The 16,559-nt window shown below is 42.9% G+C and overlaps 1 protein-coding gene across 1 annotated transcript; it reads right to left on the reverse strand.

The window, feature by feature from the left end:
* Positions 1 to 1,329: 1,329 nt before the first annotated feature.
* Positions 1,330 to 15,401, reverse strand: LOC114686956 (interleukin-22 receptor subunit alpha-2-like). Its single transcript, XM_028861664.2, has 6 exons — positions 15,151 to 15,401; positions 14,524 to 14,708; positions 12,035 to 12,170; positions 9,710 to 9,888; positions 4,345 to 4,514; positions 1,330 to 3,219 (listed from the first exon to the last, which is right to left on the reverse strand). The coding sequence occupies exons 1-6, from the start codon at positions 15,165 to 15,167 to the stop codon at positions 3,070 to 3,072; spliced, it is 837 nt and encodes a 278-aa protein (XP_028717497.2). The 5' UTR covers positions 15,168 to 15,401; the 3' UTR covers positions 1,330 to 3,069.
* Positions 15,402 to 16,559: the final 1,158 nt, after the last annotated feature.

Consider the following 16,559-nt stretch of genomic DNA (forward strand, 5'->3'; position numbering starts at 1 on the left):
TGCCTGTAATATCAGTCCTTGGGCGGCTGAGGAAAGAGGATCATAAATGTGAGGCTAAGCCTGGGCTTTTTATAGAGCAAGCCCTTCTCTCAATTTAAAAATAAAAGACATTTTGCTCCTGAAGATTATAGTCACAGAGCAAAAGAGAGCCATTGGTCTTTGGTATTTACACAGCCTCTGGCCTCTGGAGGCTGTCACATGGGCCCTTGACTCGCTGTTCTAATGAGTAGAAATGAAGTCTTGCTTGTGTTTAGAGCCAAGGAAATGGAAATTTGGACCAAGTGGTGTAGTCGAATGAGAATTTGCTGAAAACACAAGCCTGTGGTTGGAACCATCTCTGTAGAGTCCAGAGCAGAATAAACAGAAACACTCCTGTAGGGCTTTCCAGTGTGTCGGCTATGGAAAGAAACCCTTTCCAGCATGTTCTTCTGAAAATGGAAGTTTTAAAGAATGATGGGCAAAGGTTACTTTGGTAAATAGTACATAATCTCTACCACACACATTTGTATTGTTGTGTCATTTACGGATCTTCTGATGGAAAAGGACAGAAATTCAAGTCCAATTAAATTAGCGAAAAAAAATTTATTTGTCCACTTAGATCCAAAGTTCTGAAATAGGGCTGGTTCTCAGCTCAGCTTGATTATATTATCAAAGATTCTCTCTCCCTAGTCTGCTCTGTCACCCTTGGGGACTTCCTTCTCTTCCCTGTGTTCTCCATCTGCTGGGACCATTGCCCTTGGCAGTTTCAGGGTCATCCGATCCCAACAGCACATGGTTCTCATCCGATCCCGACAGCACATGGTTCTCATCCGATCCCGACAGCACATGGTTCTCATCTGATCCCAACAGCACATGGTTCCGGCACTGGCAACAGACCCTGCCCTCCACTCCCAAGGCGTGTCCCACCAGGTGATTACCCTCTGTGTATGTCAGGGATGGAGGTGAAGTGGTCCTCAGAAGATGACAAACAGGGACAGGGAAAGGGAGAGAACACATGGGGATGTCATGCAGGAGTCCTGGGCTTCCTGCTAAGATGAGGGATGGGCATGAGAAGAGAGCAAAGGTCTGAACCAACTAAATAGAGTCAATTTCAGGATTATCAGCCCTGGGTACAATATGGTTTCAGATGCAGGATAGAAGGCATGTTCGCTTCCAATACATATTTTCATATTTTCAGTTGCACAATATAATGATGGCACGACATTCTCAAGGAGTGCCTGGAGGCTTGCTCACAGGGCTCCTCTCTAGCTGTAGTTTCCTGTAAACCCCAAATGACTAAGTGGAATTTCATCAGACCGACTCACACCAAATAATAACTACTTCAATGTGTAAAGTAAGAAGTGAGCTTTATTGAAATAACATGACAATGTGTTCTTAACATAATCAAGAATGTGAACATTGCAATGTTTCTCAAAGCATTCCATACTTATGTAAGCACGGCTGTGCTCAGGCATGAAGGCAAACCCAAAGCAAAACCAAATCAAAGCAAAACTCCGTTGTCTGTCAACATTCATGTGCTAACAATTGGTCTCTGTGTCATGAGGCTTCAGATGACTGAGTTCACAACCTCACTGCTGCCATTGTGACACATGCTCCTGATGTGTCATCAAGTGTGCCAATGATGGGGTCCTCCTTCTCAAGCTATCCCCTTCCCGAAGTACAAAAGCATAAAAAAGGTACTAAGCCACACAAAGAAATAAAAATTGAATAATTCAAAATAGGAGTAAAAAAAATCAATGTTTTCTGAACATACACCACAGCAAAGCCAATGCTCCAGATATTGCTTTACATACGTCTCTCACATTTTGAACAATCTGTGGCCATTTATCACTGGTTGTATTTTTAGAAGTTATATTTTGGAGCATCTCTCATGAAGATCACAATGTTCTCTCACACACGTCTCCTCGCTAGCAGATAACTTAAGTTCAATGAGCTACAGAAAGATTTAGCCACTTTCTGAGCCTTAGGCCACCTGAGCTTTGCTCAGGAGAGGCAGTGGAGTTCGCAGGGTTTTGATTTCCTTTATAATCTCATAAACAATTTAGGCATCCACTGTCTGCCTTCAGCTTCCAGCCACGTTTTCTACATGGATTCCAACTGTCCTCAATACAACTATCATTCTAACGGAAAGCTACCCCTTTGCCTGAATGGCTGAGTTATCAGTGTGGCCTATATGTTTCTTCTGTCTTTGCTGCTGATAAATATATGCTTCACTTTGACACCATGGGGAAATTCTAAGGCAATATGAGAAACAAAGCCAGAAAGGGTAGTCTTACTAACATTATGTGTTAAGTGAGGAGAAATTGTATTACGGAGACTTCCTTCAATATTTACACGCTATTGTTGAAAATCTTAATCTAGAGATTAATTCAGAGGCCATGAGAGGTTATTTTTAAAGTGTTGGTCACTAAGTAGAAATATCTCATAAGAAATAAAATTATGAAAATATATTCATGTAAAATAGAGATGTACAGAAATATATTCATTCATATGAAATATTAAATCAATGTATCTAAGGCAAAGCAGAAAAATATTGATGCAAGATTGCCTGTTTATAATGCTTTAAAAATTATTGCAACATTTTATTAAATGCCTCTTATTCCTTTATTCTTATTTTGCAATTTTAACAGAAAAAAGATTATTGTTAGGGTTGCTATATTGAGAAATAAACTTCTGTGTTTTATAGAAGATCTTTATCTTACTATCTTATCTTATTTTATTGAGGCAGGGTCTCACTGTGTAGCCTTGGCTAGCCTGGAACTCTCTATGTAGACCAGGCTGGTTCCAAAGTCAGAGATCTGCTTGCCTCTGCCTCTCCAATGCTGGGATTAAAGACACACCCCATCACAAGCTCTTTATTCTTTACCTCTTCTTTAAACTCTAATTTTTGAATCTGTTCAAATTTACTTTATAACTGAAACAGAAAAGGAAGTGTTGACAGAGAAACCCTTGAAAGGTGTTGGTAGACATTGCTCTAAGAAAATAGAAAAAGACGTTCAGCAAGCTATTGCAGGCAGGAGCCATCCCATCCTCAGATGGATTCTGCCCTGCAGAGCGCCTCAGACCGGCTCATGGAATCTTCACACATCTCCGCTCACTTCTTGGGCTTTTTCTGTCTAACATGGGCTGATATATTTCAGCTGCTATGCAGTAACTGGAATGGGGTATCAGACCTTCAATTCGAACCGTTCTCTGAGTTCCTTCATAGGCCTTTTGCTCCTACACGAGGGGAGAAATCGATGATAAACGGTCTCCCGTGAGCCACTGAAACGCTTTTCCTTTGTTGAAATCAGTGAGTTGTAGGTGATCACTGTCAACCTTCGGGTAAAGCCCTCCTTCTCTAAAGCCCTGGGCCGTAACTGGGTGAAACCACTTGTGAAGTGGTCAAGCCACATGACTTCACCTTGTAGGCTAAGGATGGAGGGAACCATGGCCAGAGTCTCATCTTTAAGTACGTGAGCTGAGTCAGGAAATGGCATGGACTTGCAAGGGTTACCATGGTGGCAAAGGTGACCCAAGGTGGGGGAGGGGGAGAGTGAGAGTCAAGACAGAGAGCATGTCTGCAGACCTGGCCTCCCGTTTCATTTTTCTGAGTTTTAGAAAATCTGGCAGCACCTGTTTCCTGTTTCTGGCTGTCATGGATGGCTTCTTGTCTCTTGCTGAACTAGCCCTCTTCGTTTGTATTTGAACCAGTTTGAGTGTTTGTTTGTTTGCTTGTTTTTTTTCTCCCTTCCAACTAAACACGCCCTGACTTAGATGGATACAGAAAAGGGACATTTCGTTCACCATAGAACCTAGGTAAAGGTGCTGGCAGTGGACTTTCTAATGTAAACTGCCACAGCAAGACTGCTAAACAAGGACGGGGTGGGGGGGAGGAGAGAGGGGAAACTGCTACCAGGAATATAAAATAGATAGGTAGATAGATAGATAGATAGATAGATAGATAGATAGATAGATAGATAGATAGATAGATAGATACCCCCCCTAGACTGCTAATAATACTGTGATTCAAAAGTTACTAAAATAAAAAGGGAGTATAACGCTAATAGAAATAAACACTAACATCAGACAAATGGAAAGAAACATTAATATTAACTTTTCAATATGCAGGAAAGTCTAAAGAAGCGAGCTGACTATCTGAAAGGTTACATATCTGCTATACACACACACCCCACACCCAGGAATGCATGCACACATCAATCCTGACTGCTTCTCAGTGACTATGAAAGAATAAGAAGGCAGGGAACGATCTGGGGACTTAACATCAAAGAGACAGGTCGTGGGCTAGGAGCAAAATGTTAGTTAAGAAAACAGAAGACCTGACATTCATTCCTCTGAACTCACCTTTACCAGTGAATTGTTAGTTATGAAAACTCGGTATGCTAAGTCATAGTAACTTTCCATAGATGTATTTTTTCCATGTTGGTTTCTGTATGGCAGCTCTGGGGTACGGAGAAGGACCAGCAAAGATGCATTCCCTTGGATTGCAGTCACGACTGGAGGGTCTAGCTTTGCTGGAGAAAGAATAAGCAAATTTGATAAAGCACGCAAAATAGTTAAATGTTATAAATTGACACTATGCATCATGGTAAGTCACTGCTGTGTTCAGAAACATGTCAAAAAAAATTGTTATGAAGATAGCTTTCCTTCCATTTGCAAAAGACTGATAAGATTCTGTCTAGATCAATATTGAGAGAATGTCTGCCAATCATTTTGTCAACACTATGATTTTGTTAGAAAATTCAGTATAAAAGTTACGTAGAGGAAGGTCTTAGAACAAGAAAGATATTATTAAGTTCCTTAAAGAGGTAAAATTTCAGAGCAGCTTTAAAACCTTTCATACATAGACTTGTAGCTATTAAATTAATTCAACAGAATTTTGTTGTATATTATGGAAATGGCTGGATAAAAAGAGAATTTTTGTTTCATGCATTTTGTTGCCAATAACCAGATTATTATTATTATTATTAATATTATTATTTTAATTGGTTTCAGATTCACTAAAATTTTGCAGTGAGGATTTTCTTACTTGGAATTCTTTGTAATTTTTACTATATAGATACACATCTTTTATAATTCTTGAAAGTTATCATAGCTAGATAGACACATATCTTACCCATATAGATACAGGGCTCCATATGTACTTTTTCTCCTGGAATTTTGATTCAGTATCTGCTAAATTTTCTTATTCTGTTTGCCATGTATCTTAGCTTCTCTTATTTTTAATTTTTGTTCTTCAGGATAACATATTGAATGTTTGTTTGTTTGTTTTTTTCTTCTCCAGACCTGTTTTCCTGTCTGTGAGTTTATTCTTCAGTTTTATCTGACCTGAGCTTGAATCCACAATTTTTGTTTCAGAGATTTTTTTTTTCTTTTTTGTATTTTGTAAGTTCATTGTGTTATCATCTTTCTCTTCTATGTGTTTGGAAGAGCTACATTTTTAATACACACCTCCCACCCTGGCTACTTAATCTGGGACAAAAGGAAACTGAGTTTTTAGCTATCTTGAAATGTTGTCTGATTTCTTGCAGAAGAAGGAATTTCCCTGGATTTACACTTTACCCCTCCAAGAGCTTCGAGATTTAATCTTGCTTGCACATTTCAAGCTCCAAATTCTCTGGCCATCACATGCAGATGTGAAGAACAGTGCTGTTTAGTTTTGTGGGACATTATGATATGTGTTTAATTGTTGCTAGACAAAAATTTAAGATTATTATCACATTTGGCATCTCCAAACACCCTTTCTTTAGTGTGATTCTGTGTTTACAAAATACAATTGTGCATTTTTTAATCAATAGAATATTTATATAGTTTTTGTCCCTTGTGATCCAAGCAATGATTACAGAAGTAGCCTCGTGATCTCGAGCATCCAGGGCCTGTGTTTTGAATGTCTCAATTCATCATCTTGGATTCTTATTGTTTAACGCTATTGTTAATTTTAAACACCAGTATTCTTAACCTTTTGTGGGACTGTGTACAGACTTAGAAATACCTGTTAACCTAATCAAAACTCTCTGGCAACTCTCCTCTTGTTTTTTGTTTTGTTTTTTCTTTTTCTTTCTGTGCAGGGATTGAAAACAGGGCCATACATGTTCTACATGAGCTAGACCCCCAGCCCTGACACTCCTGTCCTAGAAATACCATCTCCCTGTGGTGGTTGTGAACATACCAGATTGTCAATCTCTTCCTATTGTTTTGGCTATTTGTTATAAATCTTCTAAAATTTTTCCTGCTGGGGCATCTTTTGGTGAAATATCCTTAATGTCTAGACTCACAAAACAGTACCTGTCACTCAATACATTTTTTCCTATCCAAATTTATCAGTGTCCATTGCAGTATATGCAAGTGACTCACAGACTGGTGTCTTTTTTGTTTTGTTTTGTTTTGTTTTGTTTTTTGTTTTTGTTTTTCGAGACAGGGTTTCTCTGTGTAGTTTTGGCGCCTGTCCTGGATCTGGATGTGTAGCCCAGGCTGGCCTTGAACTCACAGAGATCCTCCTGGCTCTGCCTCCTGAGTGCTGGGATTAAAGGCGTATGCCACCACCGCCTGGCCAGATTTGTATCTTTAACAGGAGGTGTCCTTAGCTTTGAGAACTGGATCTGTACAGCCATTTCATGTGGGTGGCTCCAAGCATCTTAAATTCAACATAGTAAAAATTGAACTCATATTCTTGATTACCCAACATGCCACAAAACTGCTCTTTTCCCGTGAAATCGCACCAAACAAGAATCTCTGTCCGATGTAGCTGTACCAGAGAGATATAGAGGCCATCTTTGACACATTCCTCTCCCTCTCCAGTGTGTATCCAACCTCTCACCCTGTCCATCCAGGGTTACATTTTCTACAGTCCTTCTCGTGATCCTAATTCAAGCCACAGCCTGTTTCCTGTAGCCTGGTATAGTAGCCTACCACTTCCCCTTCCTGCATCCTGTGTGTGCTCTTGTGTGCTCTTTATAACCTATTTCCACCGATATAGCCACACTGATCTCCACAAAACCCAAGGCTGATAATACCGACTCCTGGGAAGTCGGACGATGCAATCAAAATGACCTCTCGTGAGGCTTGGGACACTGCTTGGCGCTACAGGGCTTATTGTGCTACACACTGTATTGGGTTTAATTCCCAGAGTCACAAAAACACGAGTTTTAAAATACATTTCCTTTTCTGGAGGAAGTCATAACTCATTAAGAGAAAATTCTCACAACTGCTACATTTCCAGGCTGCCCGCACTGCGTGTCTGGCTTCCCTCTACCAGCTGCTTTTCAGTCCCTGACACATGTTCCGCTTCCTCTTATAAGAGGACCTTTGCAAATGCCTTTCCCTGTGTCTGGGATGTCTGCCCTTCCTTCTGTCTGTTGAAGACCTATTCATCTTGAGATCAGCTCAAGTGTCTTTTTCCAGTGTCGCTTTTCCTGACACCCCTTAGCTATGATCTCATAGAGCTCATTTTGTTTCTGCAGCATCCATCTCAGGTACCATTTTGGGGGATGTGTGGTTAATGTATTGATATGTGTCTTCCCTACTAAGCAGAAAACTCTGGGAAGAAACTCGTCTGCCAGCTCTGCTTGCCATATTCCCTCTGGACCAGACAAAAGCGCAGTAAGCACCTTGTAAATAGTTGCTGTGTGAACATAGGAGATGTCGGGTCCAAAGGAAACTCCATTTCTTGCAAAGGGACAAATGGTTCTCTGTGTTGCCTCTTAGCACGCCAAAGCTCATGCTGGCCTCAGGCTCCCTCAGTATCACAAGTACCTGTTCCACACTTTCTCATGTGTGGAACTTTTGGTTTTGCTCTCCCTGTCTTCCTCCTTCCTCTCTCCATGCTCTCCTCCTCTCTCTGCTCTCTATGCACCCCTCTCTCTCCCTCTCTTCTCCCCTCCCTCCTCCCTCCCTCCCCTCTTCCCGCCCCCCTCTGATCCTGCTTCTCCCCGGGCCTTGTTTGCTGGCCATGTTCAGTCTACTGCTCTCTCCCCATCTGCTCTGGACTCCCCCAGAGGCCTCTGGCTGTTCTCTGTCTCATATCTACAATCAAAGCCTTCCCCTTAACCACATCATGGAGTAGTCATGTTGCTAGTTTACCTAGGAGGCAAGTTGATTTTTTTCATATGGCTGTAGCCATACATTTTTAATCAAAAAAAAAAAAAATCCTGGTATCATATAATTGAAGTCTCACCAAGCACCGGATGACACTGTTAACATCACGATTTTCCTTATTAGCGGCTTTGTTTCTAGTTAGACATCAGGAGTCAGAGCTCAGTGAACTGTGACATGATGCTTCTCGGAGTTGGTCTTGGGAACGCCCATGCATACAGGTGGCTCATTAGCCAGCCCAGTAGGCTCTGGGAACATACTGTCCTCCGATCTTAAAAACCTGTTTTTCAAAACAGGATCTTTGCATACCCTCGGGAGAAGAGGGCCAAGATAAAAGTGAGCAGTCAGGTGGGACTCCTCTCAAGGGCTCCCGAGGAGGAGCGCAACTTCACTGTTTTAGACACTGGGTTTCTCTTCTCCATGTGAAGCTTTAAAAAAAAAAAAACACCCGCCAAGGTCTTTTCTTTTGTGAGAAGGGGTCATATAGAAATAACCTAAACTCTTGTTAACCGATACAGTCCTTACTTCAGTAAGACAGCCAGAGTCTCCCCTTGCCTGTTCTTATCTGGTGGGTCAGACTTCGAGAAACATTTGAACTTGACCCCATTTCTCGGCTTAAATATAACAGATGGCCCACAAGTCCACGGAATGGGACAAAGCAGCTCAGTCATGCAACCTCCTCCTTTACCTCGGTTAGAGAATTGTCTATGGAGGGTGTCTGGGGCTTGAGTTTCAAGCTGTAGCCAGACAAGATGCTAGAGAACATAGACAAGTTTGTTACATTCTTCTGCTCATGTGCTAAGTAAAAAGCTCAAGATAATAAATAATAAATAAATAACCTTTCTTCTAAGTTCCATTGCATCTAGCACTTTGAACCTAAGTCACTAAGTTTAAATCTAACTGGACATTGCATCACTTAGCAGAAGTAGACAGATGAACCCCCAGACTCTTCAGACCAGGGGAACCAAACTGTTACAGATGTTAACCAGAAGCAAGTTCAGGTCTTGGGACATGTTTTCACAAATACTGGTAGCAAGGTTGGTAAACATCTGTTGGACTTAGCATATTAGCACTTAAGACTATTTTTACGGGGCTGGAGAGATGCCTCAGCATCTGGCTGCTGTTCTAGAGGTCATGAGTTCTATTCCCAGCACCCTCATGGTGGCTCACAACCATCTATAGTGGAATCTAATGCCTTCTTCTGGCATAAAGTTGTACATGCAGACAGAGCACACATTCATAAAATAAATAAATCTTTTTTAAAAATCACAAATGTTGGGGAAGGAAAGTACTATTTACATGGACGGTAAATAAGAGGGACAAGGTATGGGAAGTGAGAAAGCTTTGGGATAAAGAGAGAGAGTTGTTGCTTCTGAGTGTATTGGAGTTGATAGACTGAAAAGTTTACATGTAAGCAGGGTAACTGGATCTTTGGCTGAACCTCTGCCCCAGATTTCCAGGGTTGTCAAATAAGCATGATAAAAGTGAGTGCCTAGTGTAGTCCTGAGGATTCCATCAACACGACAGCATGGGTCTCAGCACAGCACAGGACCAGGCCAACCACCCAGAGGTTGTTCAAAGGCAGAAAAGAAAAGGCAAGCGACTGGCTGAAACTCACTTTCCCACCACGGGGTGAAGCGGGGTGTCCTGCTCCAGGCAGAGTACCTCCCAGCCCAGGCTGTCTTCACCCTCCCGTAGTATGGCTCATACAGGTCTAAGGTTTCATTGGTCAGGTCACAGGAGAGTGCTGTGGTTCCCCAGCAGTCCGTTTTATTTTTCCATTGTCTCTCTCCATACCTGAAGAAGGAAAGACACAAGGATGTGAGTTTCTTCTCTCCCATCTGAGGACTCCCGTTTTTTTCCAGTGCGTTAATCTTTCTACAGATCGAAACCTTATGCCATCTTCAAGAATGCACAAAAGTTCTTTCACATTAACCAAGGCAACAGCCTGCCGAAAGATAAATTGAACTTTGAAGCTTTCTGTCTCGCTAACAGCAGGGTTCCTTTCATATGTAACAGTGTGTTTCTCCTGGTGTGTGGCCAGGCTCCCATTTTAACTATTCTCTCCACATCCTTACCACTTCTGAAGCCTCAACTCTACAATTCTTCCCCCTTCCACTTCTCATCAGCTTGCTGGTGAGTTATAAGGCCGGTTCTGAGAAGTTGCTACTCCATGCCGTCTCAGGCGATGCTTACTGAATGAACACGTGCGGCTCAGGTCTTTATTAACAACTGAGTGGACATTGCACTGGGTGCTCCTTAGGGACCTCTGGTGCTAAGGACTGGGGAGAAAGACACTGAAAAGATGGGGTGAAGCAAAAGGCCAGCCTGAGCCCATGGGTGGTGTGACAACCCAAGGGAAGACTAATGCCTTCCTTTCCTAAGACCATGGAGTGTGGCAAGCGGGAAGCTGGAGAGGAAGATCCCTAGTTGAAGGACTTACTTTGTATCCATATAATGAGTAATATTGCTGGTCCCTATACTCTATAGTCTACGTAATGACAGCAGCTTCATGGTGTCAGGACTGAAACAGAAGCCGCAACACAAATGCAGCACATTTTGATGAGCTTGGACTATCTTTTATGGAGGACACGTTGTCTTTGTGAGGGGAACACATCTGTTGTGATTGACTGTTCCTGTTTCCTTTACTATAAGATCGTGTGTTTGTTCTAGTCAAAATAGCGCAGATGTTAATGAACTATGAGCCACACAAACAAATGAAAGTTCTCAAAATTATGCGCATGTCATGTGCTGTTGAAAATACAACAGGGAGAGGAATCATCCCAGATACGCTGAATTTTATGTAAACGTAAAGAATTACAGATTAAAGATCAGTGGGGCCTCAAGTTGAATCTTCGTTTCATGGTAGAACAGTTTCAAATCCTCTTATTACTTTGGCCACAGACAGGCTCATTTTGGACCATTTGTACTGCCTGCAGGGGCCACAGGAACAGAGTATCAGTCCCTGTTTGCTACATACCACAAGCTTCTCCAGCTGGGTCCAAACCTAGTTTGGAAACAGAGAAACTTTTACTGAAAAGATTACCACATTTTACAGAGGGAAATTATTTTTTGAAATTAATTGATAGGAAAACCTGAGCAAGGATCCCCCCGCAGCCCACCCCAACTGAAGGGACATGGATGGATTTATGGATTAAGAGGTGGTATTCTGGCTCATATCTGCCCTTGATTTCCTGAATTTCTACTATAGACCATGAAAGCTAAGCTGTAATTGCTTCTTCCTTTTGCTTAGCCAAGTTCCCAAACTATTTAAGAAAAGGAAAACCTCAAAAAAAAAAAAAAAAAAAACCTATGGAATGTATAAGTTGAATACCAGCCTCTCTCCAATCAGGACTGACTATTTCTCAGCCTTGACAAAGGAACGGAGTTGATTACACCTGAGTTTGGGCATTGACCTAGCAAAACAAGTATGAAGATCCCATGACAGGAGCATGTTGCTGCGTGTCCTAGTGTGTGGACATGCTCACGGAAGTCATTAATACTTACAAAGAATTTTCTAGATAGTAAACCTACCCAAACACAAACTCACCAACTAAACCCATATTTTGCATACTTCCATGTTTGCCTCACATTCAACCACCAGTAGTTTTGCCTTAATGAGTGCTTGCTCTGGGCTGAGCAAGTGGCTGCTGACCTGCATTGGACAAACTGAAAAGCCATCATGTGCTGGAAATGCATGAAGCTGAAGGACTCCTTTCCTGAGCTCCCTAGAGCTAACATATCGGTCTTAAAGACAGCATACATCATCACACCTTTGTGTCACAGGACAGCCTTCTGTCCCCACCTCTGCTTCTTCTCAACCCTCCCAGAACTCCCCACAAAGCCAAATAAAGCAAAATCCAGAGGTCTTCAGCTCCTCACACTCTGTTGCATTCCAGAACATCTGACCCCATGGTCTTCTCTGCCGACTGAATCTACTTACATTTTGTACTGCACAAAGTAGACACTGCCATTGCCGGTGAGGGAGCTCCCTGGCTGCCAGCACAAAACGTTGTGGAAATTTCTGGACTGAAATTGGACCTTCTGAGGCTTCAGAGACCCATGGACTGCCTGAGTTTCTAAAGTGGCAAGAAGGACAGCGTTGGACATTACTGTGATCACCATTGCTGTGAGAGGCAGAAGGTTTTCATGTCATCTCTGCATCAGGAGCCCCTGGGGAGTTGCCCTAAGTGAAGACACTAGTGACTGTGAGTTAGACATGAACATTGATGACTCTTCAGTATGATGATTTTGATTCCTGGTCAAAGTCCCCTCCCTTCTCCAGTTCTAGTGAGTGAACTCAGGGCAAGTTCTCTGCCACTGAGCTGCATACACCCTTAATCTAAGGTAAAATTGTAGAATGATGTGTTTCATACTAGGAAAAAAAAAAAGGACATGATACCACCAACCCCCAAGACTTCCTCATGGGTAAAGGAAACAAAACTCATGGAAAGAATATAGTTTATTCCCAAAAAGCGATGGGATGTAACAACTATGATGAAAGACCCATGGCCTGTCTACTTGCTACAAGTACCTAAGTAGAGCTGTTCAGATTCACTGACCTACAGTAGCAGGAATTAGCCAAGACCTGCTGTGGGCTCTGGTGAGAGTGTGAAGTCATAGGCAGGAAAGGGCAACATTTTGCATGGTAGGACTATTTGTGTTTTCTTTTTCAAACCATATGACATGGGTGACCTAGCTATACCTGTATTTAATCTTACAGAGGTCAGAGATCTATAACAAGATTTATTTCAGCATCTAAAGTTTCTGACAAGGGAGAAAAGAATGGTTTCCTTGGGAATTTTTTCTTACCCGCTGGATCGTGCTGACATCGTTATTGTGTGTGTGTGTGTGTGTGTGTGTGTGTGTGTGTGTGTGTGTGTGTGTTTTGAAGGCTTCCTGCAATGCATGAATGTTGGTATGGACTTGGAAAATCCCATGCCCATGGCTTATTTTGTGAACCTAGATCACTATCTGATTAATCCTATTAAATATATAAAAATGATCAGGAGATGACAGGTGCCATCTCTTGAAAGACCCACGCAGAGTTGACTTGCTAATGATGGTTGGCTCCTTGCCCCCTGTCTCTTATATCTTTGATTTTTCTAACAGCTTCTCTTCACCACTGTCCTCAGTAACAACTCACAGTACACAAAGCACCCAGAGGCTTTTCCCATCATCTGCTCGTTCATAAAGACACTGCTGAAGTCTTCCTCTCATGGTCTAGAGACCAAGCCTTGGAGAAGTGACAAATCTGCCCAGGAGCAAGTGTTAAAGCTGGTTTTGTGCCCAGGTTGACTCAACAGGCTGCTCCTTACTACTGAAAACTAAAAGTAAAGTCCTGGGTGAGAAGAGCTGATGGTGGAGGCAGACTAATACAGTAATAATAAGCCTTTAGAATAATAAGCCTCCTCCAACTTCTTCCTTCTTGACACTTACTAGTGAATGGATAGAAATATTCATCAGAAGCTGCACTTATTCTTTTCAAGGTATCCCCAGACAACTAGGTTAGAGAGATATTATTACTACTGTGTTTCCTGGTGTGGAAACAGGCTCAACAAAGTGACGCGTCATGCCCAAGGTTACAGATGCGGTATGGTAGGGAAGCAGGGTCATTTTGCTAGCCCTTGAATTCCTGCTAAGTAAGTCCTTGCTACCAAAGACAAGAGGAATAGCCCTACTGTAGTTCCCATATTTCTGTTAGGTAGAGGCTGGGGTTGCTTTAATGTAGGGTCATAGAACAGCTCCCTAGTTGTGGGCACTTAACTTAAGCCACTTAAGTGACAGTCCCCATCTATTGACTTGGGACACCAGGGCCCTTTCTGAGAGCTTTGTCTTGATAAATGTTCTTGAAGAATTCTCCGTAAACCCCATTTGTTTGTGGTCTCTGTTCTGTGGGGGAGGCTGCTTTAAGTGCTCACCATACACACTGACTCTAAGTCTACGCAGTGACCAACAGTCTTCACCGACAGTCTTCACTCCAGGTGAGAAAAGTCATGTACAGGGTGTTAAGAAAGATGCCTGTTTTTCTAGGTAACAAATGGCAGGTGAAGCCTAGGCCCTGACTATGTGGCTTAGGGTCTTGTGTCTTGTGCTCATAATCACTTAATGACAGAGAGAGAGAGAGAGAGAGAGAGAGAGAGAGAGAGAGAGAGGGAGAGAGAGACAGAGACAGAGACAGAGAGACAGAGAGAGACAGAGAGACAGAGAGAGATTGAGACTATGAATTGTTTTCTACTGTGAAAGTGGCCCCTCTGTCCTAAACCCAATCCCTATGGAGCTATTATTCATTCAGGATACAGAAAGCAACTTACCCCCATGTCTGCTGGGACCATTTGGTGACCTTACAGAGCCCAGAAAATCATCCAAGCCATTCCTTGTCTTGATCAGACTCAAAAGTGGCCAGTTAAAAGGGAGTAATCAAGTACTTACCTGTTCCACTGGCCAGGAGGGACCTGATGAGGAAGCCTAGAAAGTAATGCTTCGGCATCATGGTTACAAGTGTGCCTGTCTGGCGACCAATGTTCCTGTCAGTAAGGAGACCACTGAGAAGAGGAAACTGTAAAAATTCACACATGGACCTCACTTCCGTGGGCTCAACCAATGGTAAATGTTTCCTTAAAAAGAAAAAAAAGTATTTTGTTACATTATTTTACCACTGAAGACACACACACACACAACACACACACACACACACACACACACACACACCCCTGAATGTTTATCTGGTGGTTTGATAGCAAATCCTTAGGGTAGGGTCGGACAGGAGTTGTGAGTTGAACCAATCTTGAAGGAATTTGGCTTTAAGAGGCAGGGTGGTTTATGGGGACCAGAGTAATATGATTGGCAGGTGGAGCCGCCCCAGCCCCTGGCAGCTGTTCAAAGAGTTGTAGGCAACTCTTTTTGGATAGTTTCTCAGTCTCCCTGGTATGTATGCCTCAGGCTCCTTGACACTCCTGACTTCCCACAATGCTCCCTGCTACACTGTTAGTTTTTTCTTCTCCAAGGAGGCCTTGAGCCCCTTCCAATAAATGTCTCCCTTTCCCATTTCCACCCCACAGTTTCCAGCCATTCATCTCACGGAAGATCTTCAAAGTTGCCAAACCAAAGGACGCCTGAAGAAGGTGACCGTGGAAGACTATGGGTTTGAGCGGTATCAAGTCTGTGTTATCACTCACGTGAAATCAGATTGAACCAGCCCATCCGCTCTGTCAAAGCTTCATAATGTTGCATCACCCAAAAATTCCCCTTGTGTTTTTAGAGGCATTGAAAAGTTTGGCATATAAGCACAATGAAATCATAGTTTTGTTTGTTTGTTTGTTTTGCTTTTTTCCCTCCCTTGAAGAGGCTCTTTAGGTCAAAAGAGGAAATGCGCTCTGGCTTCCTTTTCATTGTATATGAATGGAAAAAAGAAAGAAAGAAAAAAGAAGGATACGAACGCTCCTAGGTATGGTGGAGGAGAAAGTTTATTGTGGACATGTGTGAGCGCATAGCCAGATGCAGGGAGTCTGAGAGTCTGAGCCCTGTGAGGAGAGGGGGAGGGAAAGGAGAAGGGAGGGAAGGGGCCAGGTGCAGCAGCAGCCAGGAGACCCAAAGTTACAAAGAGAGTGGGTAACCAAGATGGTCGGATTATATAGGGAGGGGCAGCCAGCCCTCTGGGATGGAGAGTTCAGGCTGGGGGTTGGGGGGGGCAGGGTATGCCAGCCAGGAGGGCCCTGTAACTGGAGGGATGGCAGGGAGAACCTAGCAGCCAGGTTGGCTTTGATATGATAAATAGGCACGTCAGCCATTTGCCCCAGGTTTGAAACCTAACAGTCTGCAGGCAGATTCATTCAAATTCTTTGAAGAGCTCCTTTGGTGGTGGCTGCTGAGTAGTATCCATTCATTCATTCATTCATTCATACATCCCCTTGTTCATTCATATTTGGCAAATATGTGCTGCTCCACCACAGAGTAGGCATTGTTCTGGGTAGTAAATAAGACAGAGACTGCCCTTGAGTTTCTAGAACCCAGATGCTGAGTTCTGGAGGGGTCAGGGATGCAAAGAATACTGAACTAAGGTTGGGATGTGACTTTCTATCCATGTCTCCCCTGTCTCTCTCTATCTTCAATGAGAAAGAAAAGGTTTGAGCAGGCAGCTGGCAGGTGCCTTCTCCTGTTCTTCACCACAGGGATTAGCTAGGACTGGAACTGTAGGAAGCTGGGGGAGAACACAGTAGAACCACAGGATAGAGTGTGCTGCTGATACACAGCAGGGTTATTTGAGGACAGCTGTAACGCTTGCAGATTGTGTGGAGATGTGTGATGATAAGTCTGTCAGCTCCCTGTGCTTGTCAGACTTCTGAATCCACGCCCTCCACTTCTCCGAGGGAAGCTGCTGTTGTATAGAAGGTTACCTCTTTGAAGAATCATGCACCATATGCCGTGTTCCCCTTCCATGATTCTGGTGTACCTTGTCTCCCAATTCC

Source organism: Peromyscus leucopus, chromosome 8a (genome assembly GCF_004664715.2).
Source record: "Peromyscus leucopus breed LL Stock chromosome 8a, UCI_PerLeu_2.1, whole genome shotgun sequence".
NCBI lineage: Eukaryota > Metazoa > Chordata > Mammalia > Rodentia > Cricetidae > Peromyscus > Peromyscus leucopus.

Coding starts and splice junctions, on each gene's coding strand:
- LOC114686956 (XM_028861664.2), bottom strand. Junction 12,171..14,523: donor CCTCCTGGCCAGTGGAACAG/GTAAGTACTTGA, acceptor TTGCCACTTTAG/AAACTCAGGCAGTCCATGGG. Junction 9,889..12,034: donor TACTTTGTGCAGTACAAAAT/GTAAGTAGATTC, acceptor TTCCTTCTTCAG/GTATGGAGAGAGACAATGGA.